We start from the raw sequence: 20,000 nt of genomic DNA on the forward strand, positions 1-20,000 counted from the left end.
AAATATGAATTCTACAACATTCCAACAGAGGCCACACTATCGCGCGTTTCCCGACAATGCAACAGGGAAATGTGTACTTAAAATCCTCTTGTGTATTTAACATTTGCTGTCAAGACCCGGGGGTATGACCCTACTCACAGCAGTAGTGCGAAATGAAGTCTTTGTAGCGGTGTACATCTTATAGATTTGGAGTGCTAGGCTTTTCCTAGACTAGCACTAGAGTGCTAGTGTTTACTGGTAACTGCTTAAATAGCCTAGAATAGGTAAGCGTGATGGAACAAGCTTTTATCGATCTAGGATGGTATGAGGATACGAAAATAAAATGAACTAGGTGAATTTCGATTTGTGAACGTGCAGATGAATGTGTATTCGTGAAAAGACGCGCGATAATGTGTTTGTAAATATTTGCGGCTGTGTGTGTGTGTGTGTGTGTGTGTGTGTGTGTGTGTGTGTGTGTGTGTGTGTGTGTGTGTGTGTGTGTGTGTACTCACCTATTTGTATTCACCTATTTGTGACTCTTGGTCCCGCCTCTCAACCGTCAATCAACTGGTGTACAGATTCCTGAGCCTACTGGGCTCAGGAATCATGTGTGTGTGTGTATGTGTTGGCGTCAAAGAAACTAAAGGCCAGTTTAGAACTATTTTAAGGTAACCTCGCCAGAATAGGGACCTGCTGTAACAGTCGCTTGAGAGCAAAAGGCAATAATGACCGCTTTGAACTTTTCCTACCATGATATCAGTTCCACTGCACCAATTAGCCTACATTATAGCTGAATGTTATTTTGTTATCGCCATCTTGAATTGGTCGAACACAGGAAAATGAAGTTGATAAATAATTTTTGTTTTAATCACTAACTATAACTGGGAAATTTAAAAAAAAAATTATTTAAGTATCTGATTTTAACACAAGAGTACTACCGAATTCTTCTTGAGGTTATCTTAAGATGATTTCGGGGCTTAGCGTCCCCGCGGCCCGGTCCTCGACCAGGCTTCCTTTTTATTACACACCTCACAGGAAGCAGCTCGTAGCAGCTGTCTAACTCCCAGGTACTATTTACTACTAGCTGAACAGAGCATTAGGGTGAAAGAAACTCTGCCCATTTATTTCCGCTTCCACCGGGGATCGAACCCGGAATCTTAGGCCTTCGAACCCGGAATCTTAGGCCTACGAACCCCGAGCGCTGTCCACTCAGCTGACAGGCCTTCTTTCAACAATACATTCATATATAACAAATAGTGCAGAGTTGACAAGAGAGTGTAGCAAGGAAGGTGGAGAAGCCAGCGATAACCTGAGCTTGTCGACCGCTCACCCTCGGCTTACCATAATCCTGACCGACCAAGCGGTGGATGGCACGGACCTTTAACCTGGCCTCTTGCTTCCCGGAGCACACAATCCAATATGTAAGGTACTTGTCACCGGGCTGGCTTCCCCACCCACCAACACTACTACTAACGTCCTGATGTTTACACAAGGTGGAATTTGGACCTACCATGGTCTCTCTCTCTCTCTCTCTCTCTCTCTCTCTCTCTCTCTCTCTCTCTCTCTCTCTCTCTCTCTCTCTCTCTCAGACGACATGCGTTCATAACCACGTGCATTATTGCAATTATATATTCATCATCAACGTGAATGAAAGCCTCGTGATAATTGGATCAAATAATAAATATCGAATCCCATTAAATACTAATTACTAATTCGTCAATAAAAAAAAAAAATCATTTTCGCATGTGTAGTTTGTCTACCTGGGACAAAGGTAACTAGCAAAGCCCGTGGTGCAAGTGGCAAGTTTTCCCAAGGTTTCCCAAGCTTTCCCAAGCTTTCCCAAGTTTTCCCAAGTTTCTCCAAGTTTTCCCAGAGGTGTTTACATCTTGACAAATATATTATTTTCTTCAAGGCCGAGGGTCCCTACAAACGCAACCAGAGGTGGTACCCCCCATATATATATATATATATATATATATATATATATATATATATATATATATATATATATATATATGTATATATATATATATAACTTTATATATATATATATATTGATAATATATACATACTGGCGCTGCATAAATGGGTACTGTGATGTTTGGTCTATGTATCGTTGATGGTTTCAAAGAATGGTTTTTACTCCCGCCGCCTGGCCCATGTAACTAGCTTACCTTCGTGATTGCGGCTATATTCATAAAGGTGAAGGAAAGACCCAATATATATGTGTATTAAAACCATTATCAAGTCGGGTAATTACACGACTTTAGCCACGTTAGGGGCTTACCCCAGGGGGCCTGGTCGAGGAACCGGGCCGCGGGGACGTTGAGCCCCGAAACCATCCCCAAGTAACCACAAGGTACGTCATTGAGACTCGTCGTGTTGTGAATGTTCTCATTATCCAGTTCATCATCATTCTCCCGCCGACTGCTATGTTGCGCTCACTTCAACGATGTCTATGATGATGTAACGATGTCCATGATGTCTTCTGACATCATTACTCCAGTCTCCAACTTGCTCGCTTCTGTCTATGAGAACAAACTTTTATCCTGTACTCTTATTAAAAGTTTCCGGTTTTTTTCCGGTAGTGAATTGGAATTTGTCACCGCTGAACGATATATTACTTTTTTTGTGGTCCATTTGAAGGTTTGTTAATATCAGACGAATTATTTGGGACCATTTTGGGTAGAGCATCGGTCTCGCCTCTGCAGGTCGGCGTTCAATCCCCGACCGTCCAAGTGGTTGGGCACCATATCTTCCCCCCCCCCCCCCCCGTCCCAAATCCTTATCCTGACCCCTTCCCAGTGCTATATAGTCGCAATGGCTTGGTGCTTTCTCCCTGATAGTTCCCTTCCCTAGTTCCCTAGGAAATTTGCATACTTATTTTGATGTCAGCGAGAAATGATGAGGAATCTTTGGTTTGTATTCCAGTGTCTTATGTAAGGAAGAGGAAGGAAGAGGAATGCCGGTAAGAGGACTGTATGTTGAGCGACACAATAAACAAATTTTACTGTTTTAATGAATGATTTATATCTGTGTATAATTAAATGTTACATAGTTATTATTATCGAAGATCTCCATCGATAAAAACTGTGGCAGAAATATTAACATCTCTTACCCTCCCCCTACTCCATGCTCACTTTTCGCACCATTAAATTATGATGATGGGCCCTTCAGGAGGAAGATGGGGGTGGGGGGATTGCCCACGTCTCACCTACGTGAGGAGGCTGGCCCTTCAACTCTGTTCCCCCTCTTCCCCTTACGTAAGGAGGCTGGCCCTTCAACTCTGTTCCCCCTCTTCCCCTTCATTGACGGGAGATATCTCCCGTCACGCAGGGTGCAGTCGCACCTTCACAGATCTCCAGTATCAGCTATTGATACTGGTAATGGCTCAAAAGGGCCACCACTTACGGGCTATTCATGCCCGTGCCACCTTTTGAGTGGCTTAATCTTCATCAATCAATCAATCCCCCTTCATTGAGGGGGAAGAGGTGGTGGTGGTTGGAGACAGCACCGCTCCTGTGCCAGGTAAATCCACTACGGACTCACCATAGCCCGTTCTATAGTTCCATAGTTCTACTTGGAACTTGTTCCGAGTAGTTGAATCTATAACAACAGGTGGTGGTATGGGAGTGGGTTCGTCAGCATTGAAGAGTCCTCGATACTCTATGCCATGTTCCCAACACCTTGACCCTATGGCCGTCATTCACTTTCCTAGTTAAGACCTCAAACATGCCCGCATGCTGAGAGATGGATGAGGCTCTCTTCAATTCCCACTCTCCCCTATCCCCCCGCCCACCCCCTCAATCGAGGCCCTATAGGATAGGTGAGGGGAAACGGGGAGGAGGAGAGATGACAGACAGACAGGGGCGATCAAATTCGACCGGGAGACATCTCCCGTCACGCAGGGTGCAGTCGCACCTCCACAGGTCTCCAGTATCAGCTCTTGATACTGGTAATGGCTCAAAAGGGCCACCACTTACGGGCTATTCATGCCCGTGCCACCTTTTGGGTGGCTTAATCTTTATCAATCAATCATCAATCAATCAATCGGCGATCAAATTCATTACGTGTACCTAAGAGGGACGGGAGGGAGAATCGCCTCGTTCCGTTGCGGCGGCCTACATTCACTGGAAATGTACACCAAACTAACATCGTCATGGCGTTAGGTGTCCAAAAGTTGGACAGTTTTTGGTATTTAGGCCAAGATTAGGCAGGGAAAAATAATTGTGTCCGTGCGTGCGCTCGTGCATTCGTGTACGTCACCCGGCTGTAGCCTCGCCATCGTGACGCGCACGCATCAACACTAAACAAAAAAAAACACGCACACAAGACAAACTACCTACACAAAACTCTGCTCTACACAGCAAACACATAAAATACACCACAGAACACAGAGTTTATCCCCGCCACGATACATGAATCTGTTTACACGTACGACTACCCCACACGCATGATACGACGCAATTCACAAAGGCCAAAAAAAAAAAAACACGAAACTACGCGGGCGACATTAACACAGACGACGCAACTTACACACCGTCCAATCAATACGCAAGGCAGGTAAACTGGTAGAGTAAAGGTGGAGGTGTGGAGTGGAGGCGAGAGGGAGGGAGATGGGGACGTTTAAGGAAAGGTGGAGGGATGGGGGGTTGTGGAGGTAGGGGAGATGGGATTCGAAGGTGGATGTGGGGAATGGGGGGGAGGGGGTGAAGGGGTAACCCACGTGAGTAGATATTGTTAACAGCCAATCTTACACCTTCCGCAAACTACCTCCTACTCGGGGTTAATTAATTGTATGCATGAATCTCACAAGTGTGTATGTTACCCTTGTGCCTTCTTTTACAAACTCCGAGGTAAACTCCGGTGCTGGAGCCCCCCCCCCCCGTAGGGCAGTTCGTTGTTGCCTTCAACCTCGTTCTGACAGTTCCTGCGACGGCGCTGGAATCAGTCGTATTGGCGTTTGTCTATCCATTGGAGACTTTCGGTGCCGTGGAGAAGGGGGTGGGGTGGCACCTGCTGCATGGGTGACAGCTTCTCCCCCGTATCAACCTACCGTGACTTTGCGCCCTGGAGAGGCCACTCCAGACTGACAACCAGAGCGCATCTCCATAGTCTCCTGAGACTGGTGGAGGCCTGCTATATGTTAATACAGGGGGCAACCCCCACGCCCCATAGCAAGATTGTTACATGGTAACCGTATTGCACTGTCAAGATGCACTGTTACATCTAACCAATAATAGATAGCGTACTGGGACTATCTAATAATAGATAGTGTATCTAACACACACAGACGTGTGTGTGAGGGCCTGTGAGGAATATGTAGTAGGATATGAACGAAGAAAAATAGGTGTGGGAGTCGGTACATTACGGTACCGACGGTTACAAAGGCGGGGTCCAAGAGCTAACAGCTCGATTCTGCAGGCACAAATAGTAAATAAACACACACACACACACAGGGTGGGTTGGGGTGGTGTTGGATAATTGTAGTCAATTTCGTTTGTTCAAGTACGTTTATTGATACATTACATCTCAAAGGGATAGAGTAGCTTAGGCTATTTCTACACCCTCCCCCCCCCACTTGTTGTGTAAAGTCATCGTAGGTGTATGAGACGTGGGGAATCCCCCCTAACACCCCATCTCCTTCCAGCTGGCCACGTCAGAGACCAGACGGTGTGACCCCAGTACACCCACCACACTACCTAGGGCCTGCCAGTACACCCTCCCTCATATGCAGGCGATGAGTCACAATAACGTGGCTAAAGTATGTTGACCAGACCACACACTAGAAGGTGAAGGGACGATTGAAGAGACAATCGACTTGAGAATGGTCCAGGACGGACCGAAACGTCGTCGTCCCTTCACCTTCTAGTGTGTGGTCTGGTCAACATCCTCCCTCCCCTTCCAATACCCCAGAACACCCACCACACTACCTAGGGCCTTCCAGTACACCCACCCCACTATCTAGGGCCTTCCAGTACACCCACCACACTACCTAGGGCCTTCCAGTACACCCACCACACTACCTAGGGCCTTCCAGTACACCCACCACACTACCTAGGGCCTTCCAGTACACCCACCACACTACCTAGGGCCTTCCAGTACACCCACCCCCCTCTCCCACACTCCAGTACACTTCAAAAACAGTCACAGGGTATGTCCTCCAGCCCCTCCCCCTCTCCCTCCATTAAACAAACCCAGCCTAGCCTAATCTAATGAGTTCTAATCTGATTTAATAATGTCAATGTTAGTTTGTGCGTGTATATATATATACTGTGAGGTGTGTGACTTCACTGACTTCATCTGCTTGCCTTCTGTTGCTTCCTGGCTTTGAACGTAACATAAGAACATAAGAACAAAGGTAACTGCAGAAGGCCTATTGGCCCATACGAGGCAGCTCCTATTTATAACCACCCAATCCCACTCATATACATGAATTCCTCGTACAGTCCACCTCCACAGATCTCCAGTATCAGCTAATGATACTGGTAATGGCTCCAAAGGGCCACCACTTACGGGCTATTCATGCCCGTGCCACCTTTTGGGTGGCTTAATCTTCATCATCAATCTCATATACATGTCCAACCCACAAACCAGCACCAAAAACCCAAAATAAAACACCAAAAAAACTTTTTTAAAACTTACACAAAAGAAAAAATCTAATTATATTAGTCCAACCGAAAAATTATATAAAAATATTAAACCATGGGACTGTTAACAGTAGCTATTATCAGTTTTCCGTTAGGGTTATCGTCGCAGGCCGTTCTCACTATCGTTCCCAACGTCAGGAAACTGTCGTACCAAGAGGAGGAACCTACCAGAGAACTCAAAACAGAAAACGGTAAAGTTTGCAGGCGATGAGTCACAATAACGTGGCTGAAGTACACGGTAAAGTTTGTCAATTTCGCGAGCCGCGACTATTTTCTGGTACGACCGTTGTCGGCCTTAGGTAAAGCACATACGTCAAAATGCGTCATGGCGTCAGGAGGTCGCTGGGGTTGATTGATCGGCGACGTCGGGGCCGTGTTAGACACTTCAAACCATGCAGTTAATACCTTTGAAACCCCCGACACGTTCCTAACACGTCAAACCATGCAGTTAATACCTTTGAAACCCCCCCGACACGTTCCTAACACATCAAACCATGCAGTTAATACCTTTGAAACCCCCCGACACGTTCCTAACACGTCAAACCATGCAGTTAATACCTTTGAAACCACCCCGACACGTTCCTAACACGTCAAACCATGCAGTTAATACCTTTGAAACCACCCCGACACGTTCCTAACACGTCATGGGCAAGTCAATCGCAAATCGGCATACATGCTAGCTAGGTTTAGAAGGCAAGCTGCTACAGGCAAGTGTCTAGGCTAGAGGCAAACAAAGGGTAATACAATTTATCTAATACAGTATATATATGTTGTACCTAAAAGGCCAAGTTGCCTAACAAACCGAATTTTCCTGAATTATTATATTTTTCATTTTTGTTTTCTTGTGGAATGATAAAGCTTTTCATGTATTTGATTTTTTTTTAATTAAAACTAACAGGAAATTTTATCAAACCTATCATAACTAAATTAGTCAATTATGTTAATATAAAATAATAATATTAATTGGAACAAACCAATTTGGAAACAAATGTGAAAATAACGAAAATCACTCTACCTTTTAGGCAAATCGGGACTTGCATACTAGGCCAAGTAGTATGGGTTCTGACGATTAGGTACGACATTATAATACTAGTATATATATTATATATAATTATTATATCCCTAGAAGATGATTAAAACGCAAGACAACTGCAAACTGCTCGGTTCTTGCGTAGTCTCTCTCTCTCTCTCTCTCTCTCTCTCTCTCTCTCTCTCTCTCTCTCTCTCTCTCTCTCTCTCTCTCTCTCTCTCTCTCTCTCTCTCTCTCTCTCTACAACAGCGTGATTCTGGGCTGTCATACGTCATTCTAAAAGCCTCGCAAGCTCTTCACGGGCATATGCTGTAGTTGCTCAAAGCGTCCACTTTCCCATCTGGTCAGGAAGCGCCATTTCGATACCAAGGCATACTATCGTCGACCATAGCAAGCGTCTAAATATGCAAATCTAAGATCTATGTCAGAATGGCAAAGTAGCCGGAGTGAGTTAGCAAATACACCCACACACACACGCCCGCGCACACACGTGCTGGGTGAGGTAGGCCCCCACACACGTGCTGGGCTAGGTAGGGGCTCCACACACACGTGCTGGGTGAGGTAGGCCCCCACACACGTGCTGGACTAGGTAGAGGCTCCACACACGTGCTGGACTAGGTAGGGGCTCCACACACACGCTACTGCCTCCAACACTCACCGCCTTCTGCCTCTCTTCTCTGTAGGAGTCACTGGCAGCTTGTTCTCGTCGCTAAATATGTCTTCCTCCACTTCATCTCCATCTTTGTCGTTCACGTCTCCGTCTAAATAGTCGTCTTCGTCAAAGTGCCTAGGCTCTGACGAAGTGGTGGAAGGAGAGACTGAGGAGACTTCCAGCTCGTTTTCTGTTCCATTGCTTCTGCTTTTATCGCAGAAAGTGGGAAGAGTGAAAGTATAATACAAAGAAAAGAAATTGAAAGTGCACAAAAGCTAAGCAGGCTACCCATTGCTGCTGAAGTCGTTTGAACATTCATACAACTGAACACAAGCGAAGGATAGTGATAGAAAACACCCCATCCACTAGTTAAACACATACAAATTAATACCCGTGAAAGTGCAAAGCAAAAAGAAACATGTTTTTCTTTATTTACACTAAGTAAAACACTCAACAATGAGGAGGCTCTTCACCCACGCAACTGCTCACTGGAGGAGGCAGACCAGACCAGACACCACCACAAACACTCGCAGTTTGCAAGCATAAACTCCAGTGACTTGAAAATGTGGACATTAAGCTCCGGCATTGCTGATTCCTGTCTGGCCGTTCTTGCTGGCAAATAATGAGTTCCTTGTTGTGCTCTATTTACCCACGTGTAACTTGCTGTGGAAGTTACCCACGTGTAACTTGCTGTGGAAGTTACCCACGTGTAACTTGCTGTGGAAGTTACCCACGTGTAACTTGCTGTGGAAGTTACCCACGTGTAACTTGCTGTGGAAGTTACCCACGTGTAACTTGCTGTGGAAGTTACCCACGTGTAACTTGCTGTGGAAGTTACCCACGTGTAACTTGCTGTGGAAGTTACCCACGTGTAACTTGCTGTGGAAGTTACCCACGTGTAACTTGCTGTGGAAGTTACCCACGTGTAACTTGCTGTGGAAGTTACCCACGTGTAACTTGCCGTGGAAGTTACCCACATGTAACTTGCCGTGGAAGTTACCCACGTGTAACTTGCCGTGGAAGTTACCCACGTGTAACTTGTCATGGAAGTTACTCACGTGTAACTTGCTGTGGAAGTTACCCACGTGTAACTTGCTGTGGAAGTTACCCACGTGTAACTTGCTGTGGAAGTTACCCACGTGTAACTTGCTGTGGAAGTTACCCACGTGTAACTTGCCGTGGAAGTTACCCACGTGTAACTTGCCGTGGAAGTTACCCACGTGTAACTTGCTGTGGAAGTTACCCACGTAACGTGCTGAGAGGCGGAGTTACGACTCTATACTGACGCATATTTTGGGTCTCCGAACTCGTCACAGGTCACTTGTACAAATTAATGTAATACTGCAGTGCTACGGGGGGAGCTGGGGGTAGTACTGGGGTGCTAGGGGAGCTGGGGGTAGTACCGGGGTGCTAGGAGAGCTGGGGTAGTACTGGGGTGCTAGGAGAGCTGGGGTAGTACCGGGGTGCTAGGAGAGCTGGGGTAGTACTGGGGTGCTACGGGGGGAGCTGGGGTAGTACTGGGGTGCTAGGAGAGCTGGGGTAGTACCGGGGTGCTAGGAGAGCTGGGGTAGTACTGGGGTGCTACGGGGGGAGCTGGGGTAGTACTGGGGTGCTACGGGGGGAGCTGGGGTAGTACCGGGGTGCTACGGGGGGAGCTGGGGTAGTACCGGGGTGCTAGGAGAGCTGGGGTAGTACCGGGGTGCTAGGAGAGCTGGGGTAGTACCGGGGTGCTAGGAGAGCTGGGGTAGTACTGGGGTGCTAGGAGAGCTGGGGTAGTACTGGGGTGCTAGGAGAGCTGGGGTAGTACTGGGGTGCTAGGAGAACTGGGATAGTACTGGGGTGCTAGGAGAACTGGGATAGTACCGGGGTGCAAGGAGAACTGGGGTGCTGGGAGAACTGGGATAGTACCGGGGTGCTAGGAGAACTGGGATAGTACCGGGGTGCAAGGAGAACTGGGGTGCTGGGAGAACTGGGATAGTACCGGGGTGCAAGGAGAACTGGGGTGCTGGGAGAACTGGGATAGTACCGGGGTGCTAGGAGAACTGGGATAGTACCCGGGTGCTAGAACTGGGATAGTACCCGGGTGCTAGAACTGGGATAGTACCCGGGTGCTAGAACTGGGATAGTACCCGGGTGCTAGGAGAACTGGGATAGTACCGGGGTGCTAGGAGAACAGGGATAGTACCGGGGTGCTAGGAGAACAGGGATAGTACCGGGGTGCTAGGAGAACTGGGGTTACCTTGAGGTGCTTCCGGGGCTTAGCGTCCCCGCGGCCCGGTCGTCGACCAGGCCTCCTGGGGGTGCTGGGAGAACTGGGATAGTACCGGGGTGCTAGGAGAACTGGGATAGTACCGGGGTGCTAGGAGAACTGGGATAGTACCCAGGTGCTAGGAGAACTGGGATAGTACCAGGGTGCTAGGAGAACTGGGATAGTACCAGGGTGCTAGGAGAACTGGGATAGTACCAGGGTGCTAGGAGAACTGGGATAGTACCGGGGTGCTAGGAGAACTAGGATAGTACCGGGGTGCTAGGAGAACTAGGATAGTACCGGGGTGCTAGGAGAACTAGGATAGTACCGGGGTGCTAGGAGAACTAGGATAGTACCGGGGTGCTAGGAGAACTAGGATAGTACCGGGGTGCTAGGAGAACTAGGATAGTACCGGGGTGCTAGGAGAGCAGGGATAGTACCGGGGTGCTAGGCATAGTACCGGGGTACTTGGGAACTCGCCCATACAGACGAGTACGCTCTAGGGATAACGCAGCATTCGTAGCTAGGTGTTGTGTGTGTGGGGGGGGGCAGTGTCCCACCTTTTTCTTATCCTGTTTGAGTGTTTTCAACAGAGGAAAACCTTGAGACTGACAGGCGACTGTCTAGCGAAGGGGGTCAGTCAGACTGTAGCCTAATGCACCTCTCCCGTCTGCACAAAGCTACGGGCCAGGCTAGGAAATCAATTTTTCAAACTTACCCGGAATACTTTTTCTTAATTCGTCGTTTCTTTTTGGAAGATCTACTTTGGATATTATAAGTAGCAAAAGATTATCGTTGGGGGTTTTCCCTCTTGTAATATATTAATTAATAGTAATTGACTAATTTGATATTTAAACCATTACTCACTATCACGTGGGGGGGGGGTTACCAACGTAAACATTCGTATTGAAATATTCTGACAGGTGTTTATTATATATATCTACTTATGTGTACACTTTCAAGCCATGTGGTGGGCAAGAAAACAAAAGCCCGCACTGCTAAAAAAGAAATCAGATATAAACTGTGAAGCCATGAGTCACGGGTGTCGTAGCGGGCCCACACCCAAATCAATAGTTAGGTGTACGTTTTCTCTCACGAGCACAACCTCGTCAACAAAGAAAATGTAAACTTATGCAGGGACTATTGCAAGCCTCTCCTGGTTGATTACCTGGTCGATGGGGGTTCTGGGAGTTCTTCTACTCCCCAAGCCCGGGCCGAGGCCAGGCTTGACGAGTTTTTTTTACTCCCCAGGCCCGGCCCGAGGCCAGGCTTGACTTGTGAGTTTGGTCCACTAGGCTGTTGCTTGGACCGGCCCGAGCAAAGGCGCCGGTCTCGGTCTCAGCAAAGCCCTTTCTGTGGTTCATTTTTTGTTTTTAACTCGTGTTAGCTGTATGGCTACTATTTCTAGTGGCCATAGCGTGGATTGAAAGGTGCTTGTTTGTTGACATTCCCCCCCCCCCCCATGTGTTTTGTAAACTGTATTTTGAATTGTAGGCCTAATTGCGTCGCATTTCTTATAGCGCTAGTCAGGGATTAATCTTAATCAGGACGCTTGAGTTCTTTAAAAGTGTGAATGAGAAATCCTTGTCTTGTTAAAGATGTCATTCCTATCCTCCTCAGCCTTTCCGTGTATGAGGCTTCAGAACTGACAAGTCGCAAGCCGTCATAGTTTATAGAATTAAGACACTGACTAAGATGATATAAATCCACACACATTCACTGAGCTGAAGAGTACCACTCAACCTACTCGAAATAAATTTATATAAATAGCGCCCATGCTAAAGTTTACATACTATCAATGCACTGCGGGTATTCCTTATCATTAATCCAAGTCCGGTAGAATTTGTCAAAATTTACCCTTTACTGTACATAAAATAACAAAATTACTAAAAGAAGACTAGAAAAATAAATTACCAGCATCACTAAGCATGAAGCCAAATGATCATACGTTATAACATCAATGTTATTGAATATCAGCTGATAGGCCGCTCCGCCAGGTACTCTTGAAGGTCAATACTTTAATCAACAAGTTGTAAATAACATTTTTCAACGTTTCGTTATTTGCTGCGATATTTTCCAGTAAAGCTTGTTAATGATTTTACAAGTTTTGATTCCTAGTTTCCCTAAACTCGAGCACTTGAACTTCACAGAGAAGTGAAGAGGCGGGAGTCTAAAGAAGTGGCAAACTATTCACGGGTGAAAGGCGGGATCCAAGAGCCAGAGCTCATCCCCCCGCAAATATAACACGGCGAGGAGTACCCTCCCCCCTTCCTGGACGTACACCCCCAAGACCTTCAAGTTGGTGATGATTAAATGATAAAGATTAAGCCACCCAAGAGGTGGCACGGGCATGAATAGCCCGTAATTCAAGTTGGTTATGCGTAAGAGCTTCGCTTACCTGTCGTCCTGGATGAAGTGCTGCACTTTGTTCATGCTTTCATGCACCTGCCGCATGCCCTCCTTGAAGCGCTGGTTGAGGCGGTGGGCGTAGAGGGAGGCGCCGCCCTCGCTCAGGTACCCGTCCAGGTCCGACGAGTTGCCACACTTGTAGCCCACATTACGCAGCACGTCTCCGTCCGACATGTAGCCTGCGACGCCGACGCGTGACCCGGGGAGAGGAGAGAGAGAACGCACGTTAACAACAAAAATACATAACCTAGAACCCAAGTGAATGGAATAGTTAGTTTTAGTTTAGTTCATTTATTATGCACCCCATACCCATCTTGTGGGCGGTAGTGGAAAGGGTTACAGAGGCACATAATGGGCTCAGGGACTAAACCCTACAATTCATTTAGCTAAGCAAGTTACAATGGAATGGTCATATAATACATAACCATATCAAATACATTAACCGGGTACATTTTGAACCTAATCTATTAAAACCAGATGATTCAATAATTTTCCTTATCCTTTAATCAATAATTTGCCAGTGAAAAAAAAAATTACATATGCATACAAAACAAAAAAATATGGAATTTCACTCTTTAACACCTGCATGTATCCCTGAATTCCTCCCGTAATGCATGTATACCTGAATTCCTCCCGTAATGCATGTATACCTGAATTCCTCCCGTAATGCATGTATACCTGAATTCCTCCCGTAATGCATGTATACCTGAATTCCTCCCGTAATGCATGTATACCTGAATTCCTCCCGTAATGCATGTATACCTGAATTCCTCCCGTAATGCATGTATACACTAAAGGTTGGCTTCTCTGGGATGCCTCGCCCTCAGCTCTGAGCCGTCACACAGGTGCAGCAACCGTCTAGGCACAAAGGTGCCGCTCTAACTTAACTTTCCTTTGATGTAGTGCACATAACTATGTACTGAGGTGCTGTAGTTATTAATCATGAAGTTTATGCAAGTGGTGAGGATGGGCTGGGAAGGGAAAGGTACGGACAGAGGATGAGTTAGGGAGGTGAATACAGAGAGGATGAGTTAGGAAGGTGAATACAGAGAGGATGAGTTAGGGAGGTGAATACAGAGAGGATGAGTTAGGGAGGTGAATACAGAGAGGATGAGTTAGGGAGGTGAATACAGAGAGGATGAGTTAGGAAGGTGAATACAGAGAGGATGAGTTAGGGAGGTGAATACAGAGAGGATGAGTTAGGAAGGTGAATACAGAGAGGATGAGTTAGGAAGGTGAATACAGAGAGGATGAGTTAGGGAGGTGAATACAGAGAGGATGAGTTAGGGAGGTGAATACAGAGAGGATGAGTTAGGGAGGTGAATACAGAGAGGATGAGTTAGGGAGGTGAATACAGAGAGGATGAGTTAGGAAGGTGAATACAGAGAGGATGAGTTAGGAAGGTGAATACAGAGAGGATGAGTTAGGGAGGTGAATACAGAGAGGATGAGTTAGGGAGGTGAATACAGAGAGGATGAGTTAGGGAGGTGAATACAGAGAGGATGAGTTAGGAAGGTGAATACAGAGAGGATGAGTTAGGGAGGTGAATACAGAGAGGATGAGTTAGGGAGGTGAATACAGAGAGGATGAGTTAGGGAGGTGAATACAGAGAGGATGAGTTAGGGAGGTGAATACAGAGAGGATGAGTTAGGGAGGTGAATACAGAGAGGATGAGTTAGGGAGGTGAATACAGAGAGGATGAGTTAGGGAGGTGAATACAGAGAGGATGAGTTAGGGAGGTGAATACAGAGAGGATGAGTTAGGGAGGTGAATACAGAGAGGATGAGTTAGGGAGGTGAATACAGAGAGGATGAGTTAGGGAGGTGAATACAGAGAGGATGAGTTAGGGAGGTGAATACAGAGAGGATGAGTTAGGGAGGTGAATACAGAGAGGATGAGTTAGGGAGGTGAATACAGAGGGGATGAGTTAGGGAGGTGAATACAGAGAGGATGAGTTAGGGAGGTGAATACAGAGGGGATGAGTTAGGGAGGTGAATACAGAGAGGATGAGTTAGGGAGGTTAATACAGAGAGAATGAATTAGGGATGTTAATACAGAGAGAATGAATTAGGGAGGTTAATACAGAGAGATTGGGTTGGGAAAGGAAAGATAATAAGAAATAAAAATAGATATAGTGGAAATAAAGAGGAATAATAATAGTTAAGAATTTTAAAAGAAGCAAGTGACACGAACAAAATAATGGGAATAAAAGAAAACGGATTAAGTCCACCAGGGAAAACGGCGCCAGCCCCGACAAATGGAACCATGCAAAAGACTTACCGTTCGCCAGTTCAACACTCTCCAGGTCGCTATAATCCGCGTCAATGACTTGGTTAGATCCTGGCGGCCGTTTGAGATGAGGCCCGAGACGCATACCCTTCTGTGGCACCGTGTTGGCATTGTCTTGTAGCGCTGTGGAACCAATCGAGATGGGTTGAATCATACGATTCACAAAGTTAATTATGCGGTATTTTTTTATCCTACAGTTAAATGAAAGATAGATATCTAAATAAAAATGTAAAGTTACTAGGTCATCCTAAAGTGAATTTATACTCAATATAACCATTCACTAACCTTTACTACAGTACCGTAGTTAGACTACTAACCATTTAACTTGAAAACAGTTTAGGAAATTTAACTTTTTCAATAAGTCTGGTACAAATATAACTCGTTTAAGTCAAATAATATTGGGGGTTCAGTTTGTGAGCGCCACTGAGACTAACATTTCTACCTCTTCCCACACGGTGGGTACGGTGGTCTACAATAAAATAATTAAACTCTGAACAAATTATGATGTCCAAATCACACATCAGAAATTGAAGAAACGACAACGTTTCGGTCCGTCCAGGACCATTATCAGGTCGTGTAATGGATAGTGGGTGGAAGAGATAGACAATATAAGGAAAGAGAGAGAAATTACTGGATGAATGGAAGAGAATGAGGAGGACGAAGATGATAGGTAAGAAACGAGAAAAGGTTAGAATATGTACAAAAACGTGTATGTAATTGTTCCTCAAGCAAGACAGGAGAGAGAGGAGTGTGTGGGACTACCTAGCCTGGAGACATGTAGGGAAGGCGGGACAGTGCGGGCCTGGTGGAGGCCAAGTCCTCTCATGTAGCCATACTGCGAGGCGCGCACCAGAGGCTGCATTGGCTTGATGTTCAATATCACTTCGTCTCCCTCTTCCCCTTCATGCTTCTCTTCCACCTGTGGAAGATAATGCAAAAGTGTAAGTGTGGTTCATACACTCCCTACATTGCAGCAACTGTTCGATAAGAGACGTTTATATCCGACTTTCTGACTGCAATGAGAAAAATGTTTACCTTTCTGATGTGAGTCTTGAAGTCACTGACACTGCCGTCCTCGGAGCTTGTAGGTTTATATATTACAGAAGAGTTGCCTGACGAGTTGCTGTGGCCGCTGTTGCTCTGTGAAGATTCACTGATATTGGAGCCAGACTCGGACGGGGTCACTAGGTCCTTCTCGCGGGGGTTGGGCATCGGGCTCACTAGGGCAACACTGATGCCTGTCCCACAATCTTCTCGTCGGCCCAGCTGCTTCTGGCGCGGTAAGGACCCCTTGGGATCCCGGCATTCTTGCGCAGCGTTGCTGTCTGTGTTTGCCGGTGCGCCCACCGCCGGCCGCGGGGCGCCACCGCCTGCGCTTGCCACTTTGGGCGCGGAAACACCGCCCGACGTGTGACGAACCATCTTATTGTAGTCCTTCGTTTGATGGGGAATGTTTACGTTGGGCGAGGCCGTGGGAGAAGCCGGAACCGGTCGTTCTGGAGGCACCGCTTTTGTTTGGCCTTTCACGTGTGCCGTGGGCTTAGGGATACCGGTGCCAGGAGTACCTGGGAGTAAGGGGCTACCTGGTGTAGATGCTAGCCCATGCTCTACTGACTGTTGCTGACTTTGATGATGCTGTTGATAATGTTGTTGCTGCTGCATGGCTGCCATATGTGGGTCTGACTGCATGAAGGCCGAGTGGTCCCTGTGGATGTTCTCTTTAGGTGGGAGTGCCGGGGGTTGTTGGGGGTCAGCAATCTGACCTGTGGTCTCGGGTCGCGGGCCCTGCGCCGCAACCCGCGACTCTCTAACCTGGTCAGGTTGGGGTGGGACGTGTTGTGCCCGTGAGCGGAACCCGCCATCCAGCTCCAAGGTGAGCTTCTCGCTTTTCTTGCCCGCGCGTTCCTCCCGGCTGCCGCCCCTCTCGCGACTATCGCCACGCTCGGCGCGGGGGTCGCGGTGGGCCTTGTGACCACCTCGCGGTGACCCTCGCGACTCCTCCCTCTCCTTCTCTTTCCGCGACGACTTCGGCGACTCCTTACCCTCCTTCCCGCTAGACTTGGAAAACTTTGACCTGGGGAAATGGGAAACCAGAACTCACAACTCCACCCCAACACAAATGGAAAGTAATCCCTCAGCATCAAGCAAATCCCAAACATGCGGGAATATTATCATCCACCAGCCGACGACTCTGTCATCCAACACAACAGGGGAGGTGAGGAAGGGGCGGGAAAAGGGTGTACCTGATACCACGAAGTCCCTGAGGTTTGGCTGCAGGCGGGGCGCTCACGGGCTGGCCCTCGATATTGGTCTGGTCGCTGCTGCTGCTGCTGGTACTCACTGGCAGGCTGTGGTGCGTCGAGAGGCGCGTTAGTGCAAAACACACCCACACACACGCGTCAGTAATGGGTGCAACACGAAGCCATCAAGACATACATGTTGAGGGGGGGAAGAGGGTGAACTCTATTGTGTGCGTATATACATAAAGCGTGAATACATATAGATGTATATATATATACATATACACATACATACATACATACAATGTTGGTAATTATAATCATAAGCATAAACAATACATTAGTGCGAGTACAATACAACAAAACTGATACGAGTATATGACTCCCCTCAGACAATCATACACACACACACTCCCCGACACCAGAACTTAACAAATTCTTACTGTTAAGCAAGATACTTAAATGTGATAAAGCAAAGCGTGCCCAAGAATGTCTTCGCTACATTTCAGGACTTTTCTCCCCCAACACACACACACACACACACACACACACACACACACACACACACACACACACACACACACACACACACACACACACACACACACACAGCTAAGAAAGCAAGACTGCAGGTATGAGAGCCATCACAGTGAGGGACTGACCTCTGGTGTGGCGGCAGGGGCGGGGGCTTGGCATCGGAGCACACACTGGTTGACGAGTCCGACCTCTCAGACCTGGCGGAGCTGAACCCGCTGCTGCTACTGGTCCGCTTGCTCACACCGCTGCTACCTGCGGGACACGCGCCCGGGGGGGGGGGGGGGAGAAGGAAGAGCGGCTGTCAGTAAGTATTGGCGATAGTGCCTTTGGTGGGTGGTTATAAATAGAACTCGGTAGGTTATAAACCGCTTTGAAGGGGACAGACAGGCTGGGAATATATATACTTTAGGTTTGTATGTAGGTCCTTCCACCAGCCTAGGTCAAACTACTGACCTTGCCCAGGATGCAACCCCCACAACTGTTGCCAAAGTTCCAGGGTACCTATTTACTGTTAGGTGAACGAATGCCCAGCACAATGACGCCATGGTACCGGGGAGCCGGTCGGCCGAGCGGACAGCACGCTGGACTTGTGATCCTGTGGTCCCGGGTTCGATCCCGGGCGCCGGCGAGAAACAATGGGCAGAGTTTCTTTCACCCTATGCCCCCTGTTACCTAGCAGTAAAATAGGTATCTGGGTGTTAGTCAGCTGTCACGGGCTGCTTCGTGGGGGTGGAGGCCTGGTCGAGGACCGGGCCGCGGGGACACTAAAAAGCCCCGAAATCATCTCAAAATAACCTCAAGATAAGATGGTGTTCCAAAATCCATTCTTGCATCCATGCTTCTTAAAATTGCATTGAGCATCCTTATGTAATCGGTTGGGGGGGGGGGAATTAGCATGAGAAAGTGCCAAGCCATTACGACTATAAGTGACATTACACTGGGAAGGGATCAGGATAAGGATTTGGGATGGGACGGAGGGAAGGAATGGTGTCCAACCACTTGGGCGGTCGGGGATTGAACGCCGACCTGCATGAAGCCAGATCGTCGCTCTACCGTCCAGCCCAAGTGGGACGGGGGGGGGGGGGAAGGAATGTATGTTGAAATTTTGTATAAGGTTAAACTTGGATGTTTAGATCCTGTTGGCAATTTGCTTGCATTTGTTGTGTATGAATGAAATATTTACAGGCGATATTCGAGCAGAGGACATGAACGAAGCAATGTTTGCGAACAGTTCAAACAGGATCAGTTCATAGTTGCAGCGCATCTTTATAAAGCCTGTCCTCGTCAACAAGGGCCATTATAAAGCCTGTACTCATCAATAAAGGCCATTATAAAGCCTGTACTCATCAATAAAGGCCATTATAAAGCCTGTACTTATCAATAAAGGCCATTATAAAGCCTGTCCTCATCAATAAAGGCCATTATAAAGCCTGTACTCATCAATAAAGGCCATTATAAAGCCTGTCCTCATCAATAAAGGCCATTATAAAGCCTGTACTCATCAATAAAGGCCATTATAAAGCCTGTACTTATCAATAAAGGCCATTATAAAGCCTGTACTCATCAATAAAGGCCATTATAAAGCCTGTCCTCATCAATAAAGGCCTTTATAAAGCCTGTACTCATCAACAAAGGCCTTTATAAAGCCTGTACTCATCAATAAAGGCCTTTATAAAGCCTGTACTCATCAACAAAGGCCAAAATTGATTACAAGCCTCACCAAAAGCTTGTTTATGAATGTATACACTCTACACACGACTTGCAACTGATGACGTTCGAACAATGTTTTGCTGATAATCTCTGTTCGAATCGCAGCTCTGTAAATGCTTCACTCACGTCCTCCAGATGCAAATAATTGCAACCTAACAAAAGCACAACAGTTGGGTACGATTCCTTTCACCTAATGTTTCTGTTCACCTAGCTTGTTGTGGGGTTGCATCCTGGAGGGGGGGGGGTCAGTAATTCG

General features: G+C 47.1%; 1 protein-coding gene across 14 annotated transcripts in view; it reads right to left on the bottom strand.

The window, feature by feature from the left end:
- LOC123762011 (protein sickie) overlaps positions 1–20,000 on the bottom strand; it is an 860,773-nt gene that overhangs the window by 81,456 nt on the left and 759,317 nt on the right. For 10 of the 14 annotated variants that reach the window (XM_069335765.1, XM_069335764.1, XM_069335755.1 and 7 more), the window contains 7 exons: positions 18,160–18,286; positions 17,501–17,605; positions 16,293–17,331; positions 16,020–16,176; positions 15,249–15,380; positions 12,958–13,147; positions 8,318–8,518 (listed from right to left, as the gene is read on the bottom strand). In XM_069335765.1, the coding sequence (XP_069191866.1) occupies positions 8,318–8,518; positions 12,958–13,147; positions 15,249–15,380; positions 16,020–16,176; positions 16,293–17,331; positions 17,501–17,605; positions 18,160–18,286 (1,951 nt within the window). The remainder of the gene's footprint in view (positions 1–8,317; positions 8,519–12,957; positions 13,148–15,248; positions 15,381–16,019; positions 16,177–16,292; positions 17,332–17,500; positions 17,606–18,159; positions 18,287–20,000) is intronic. The other 4 variants (XM_069335759.1, XM_069335758.1, XM_069335760.1 and 1 more) reach the window with 2 other exon arrangements.

The sequence above is a fragment of the Procambarus clarkii genome, chromosome 34 (assembly GCF_040958095.1).
Source record: "Procambarus clarkii isolate CNS0578487 chromosome 34, FALCON_Pclarkii_2.0, whole genome shotgun sequence".
Classification (NCBI taxonomy): Eukaryota; Metazoa; Arthropoda; class Malacostraca; order Decapoda; family Cambaridae; genus Procambarus; species Procambarus clarkii.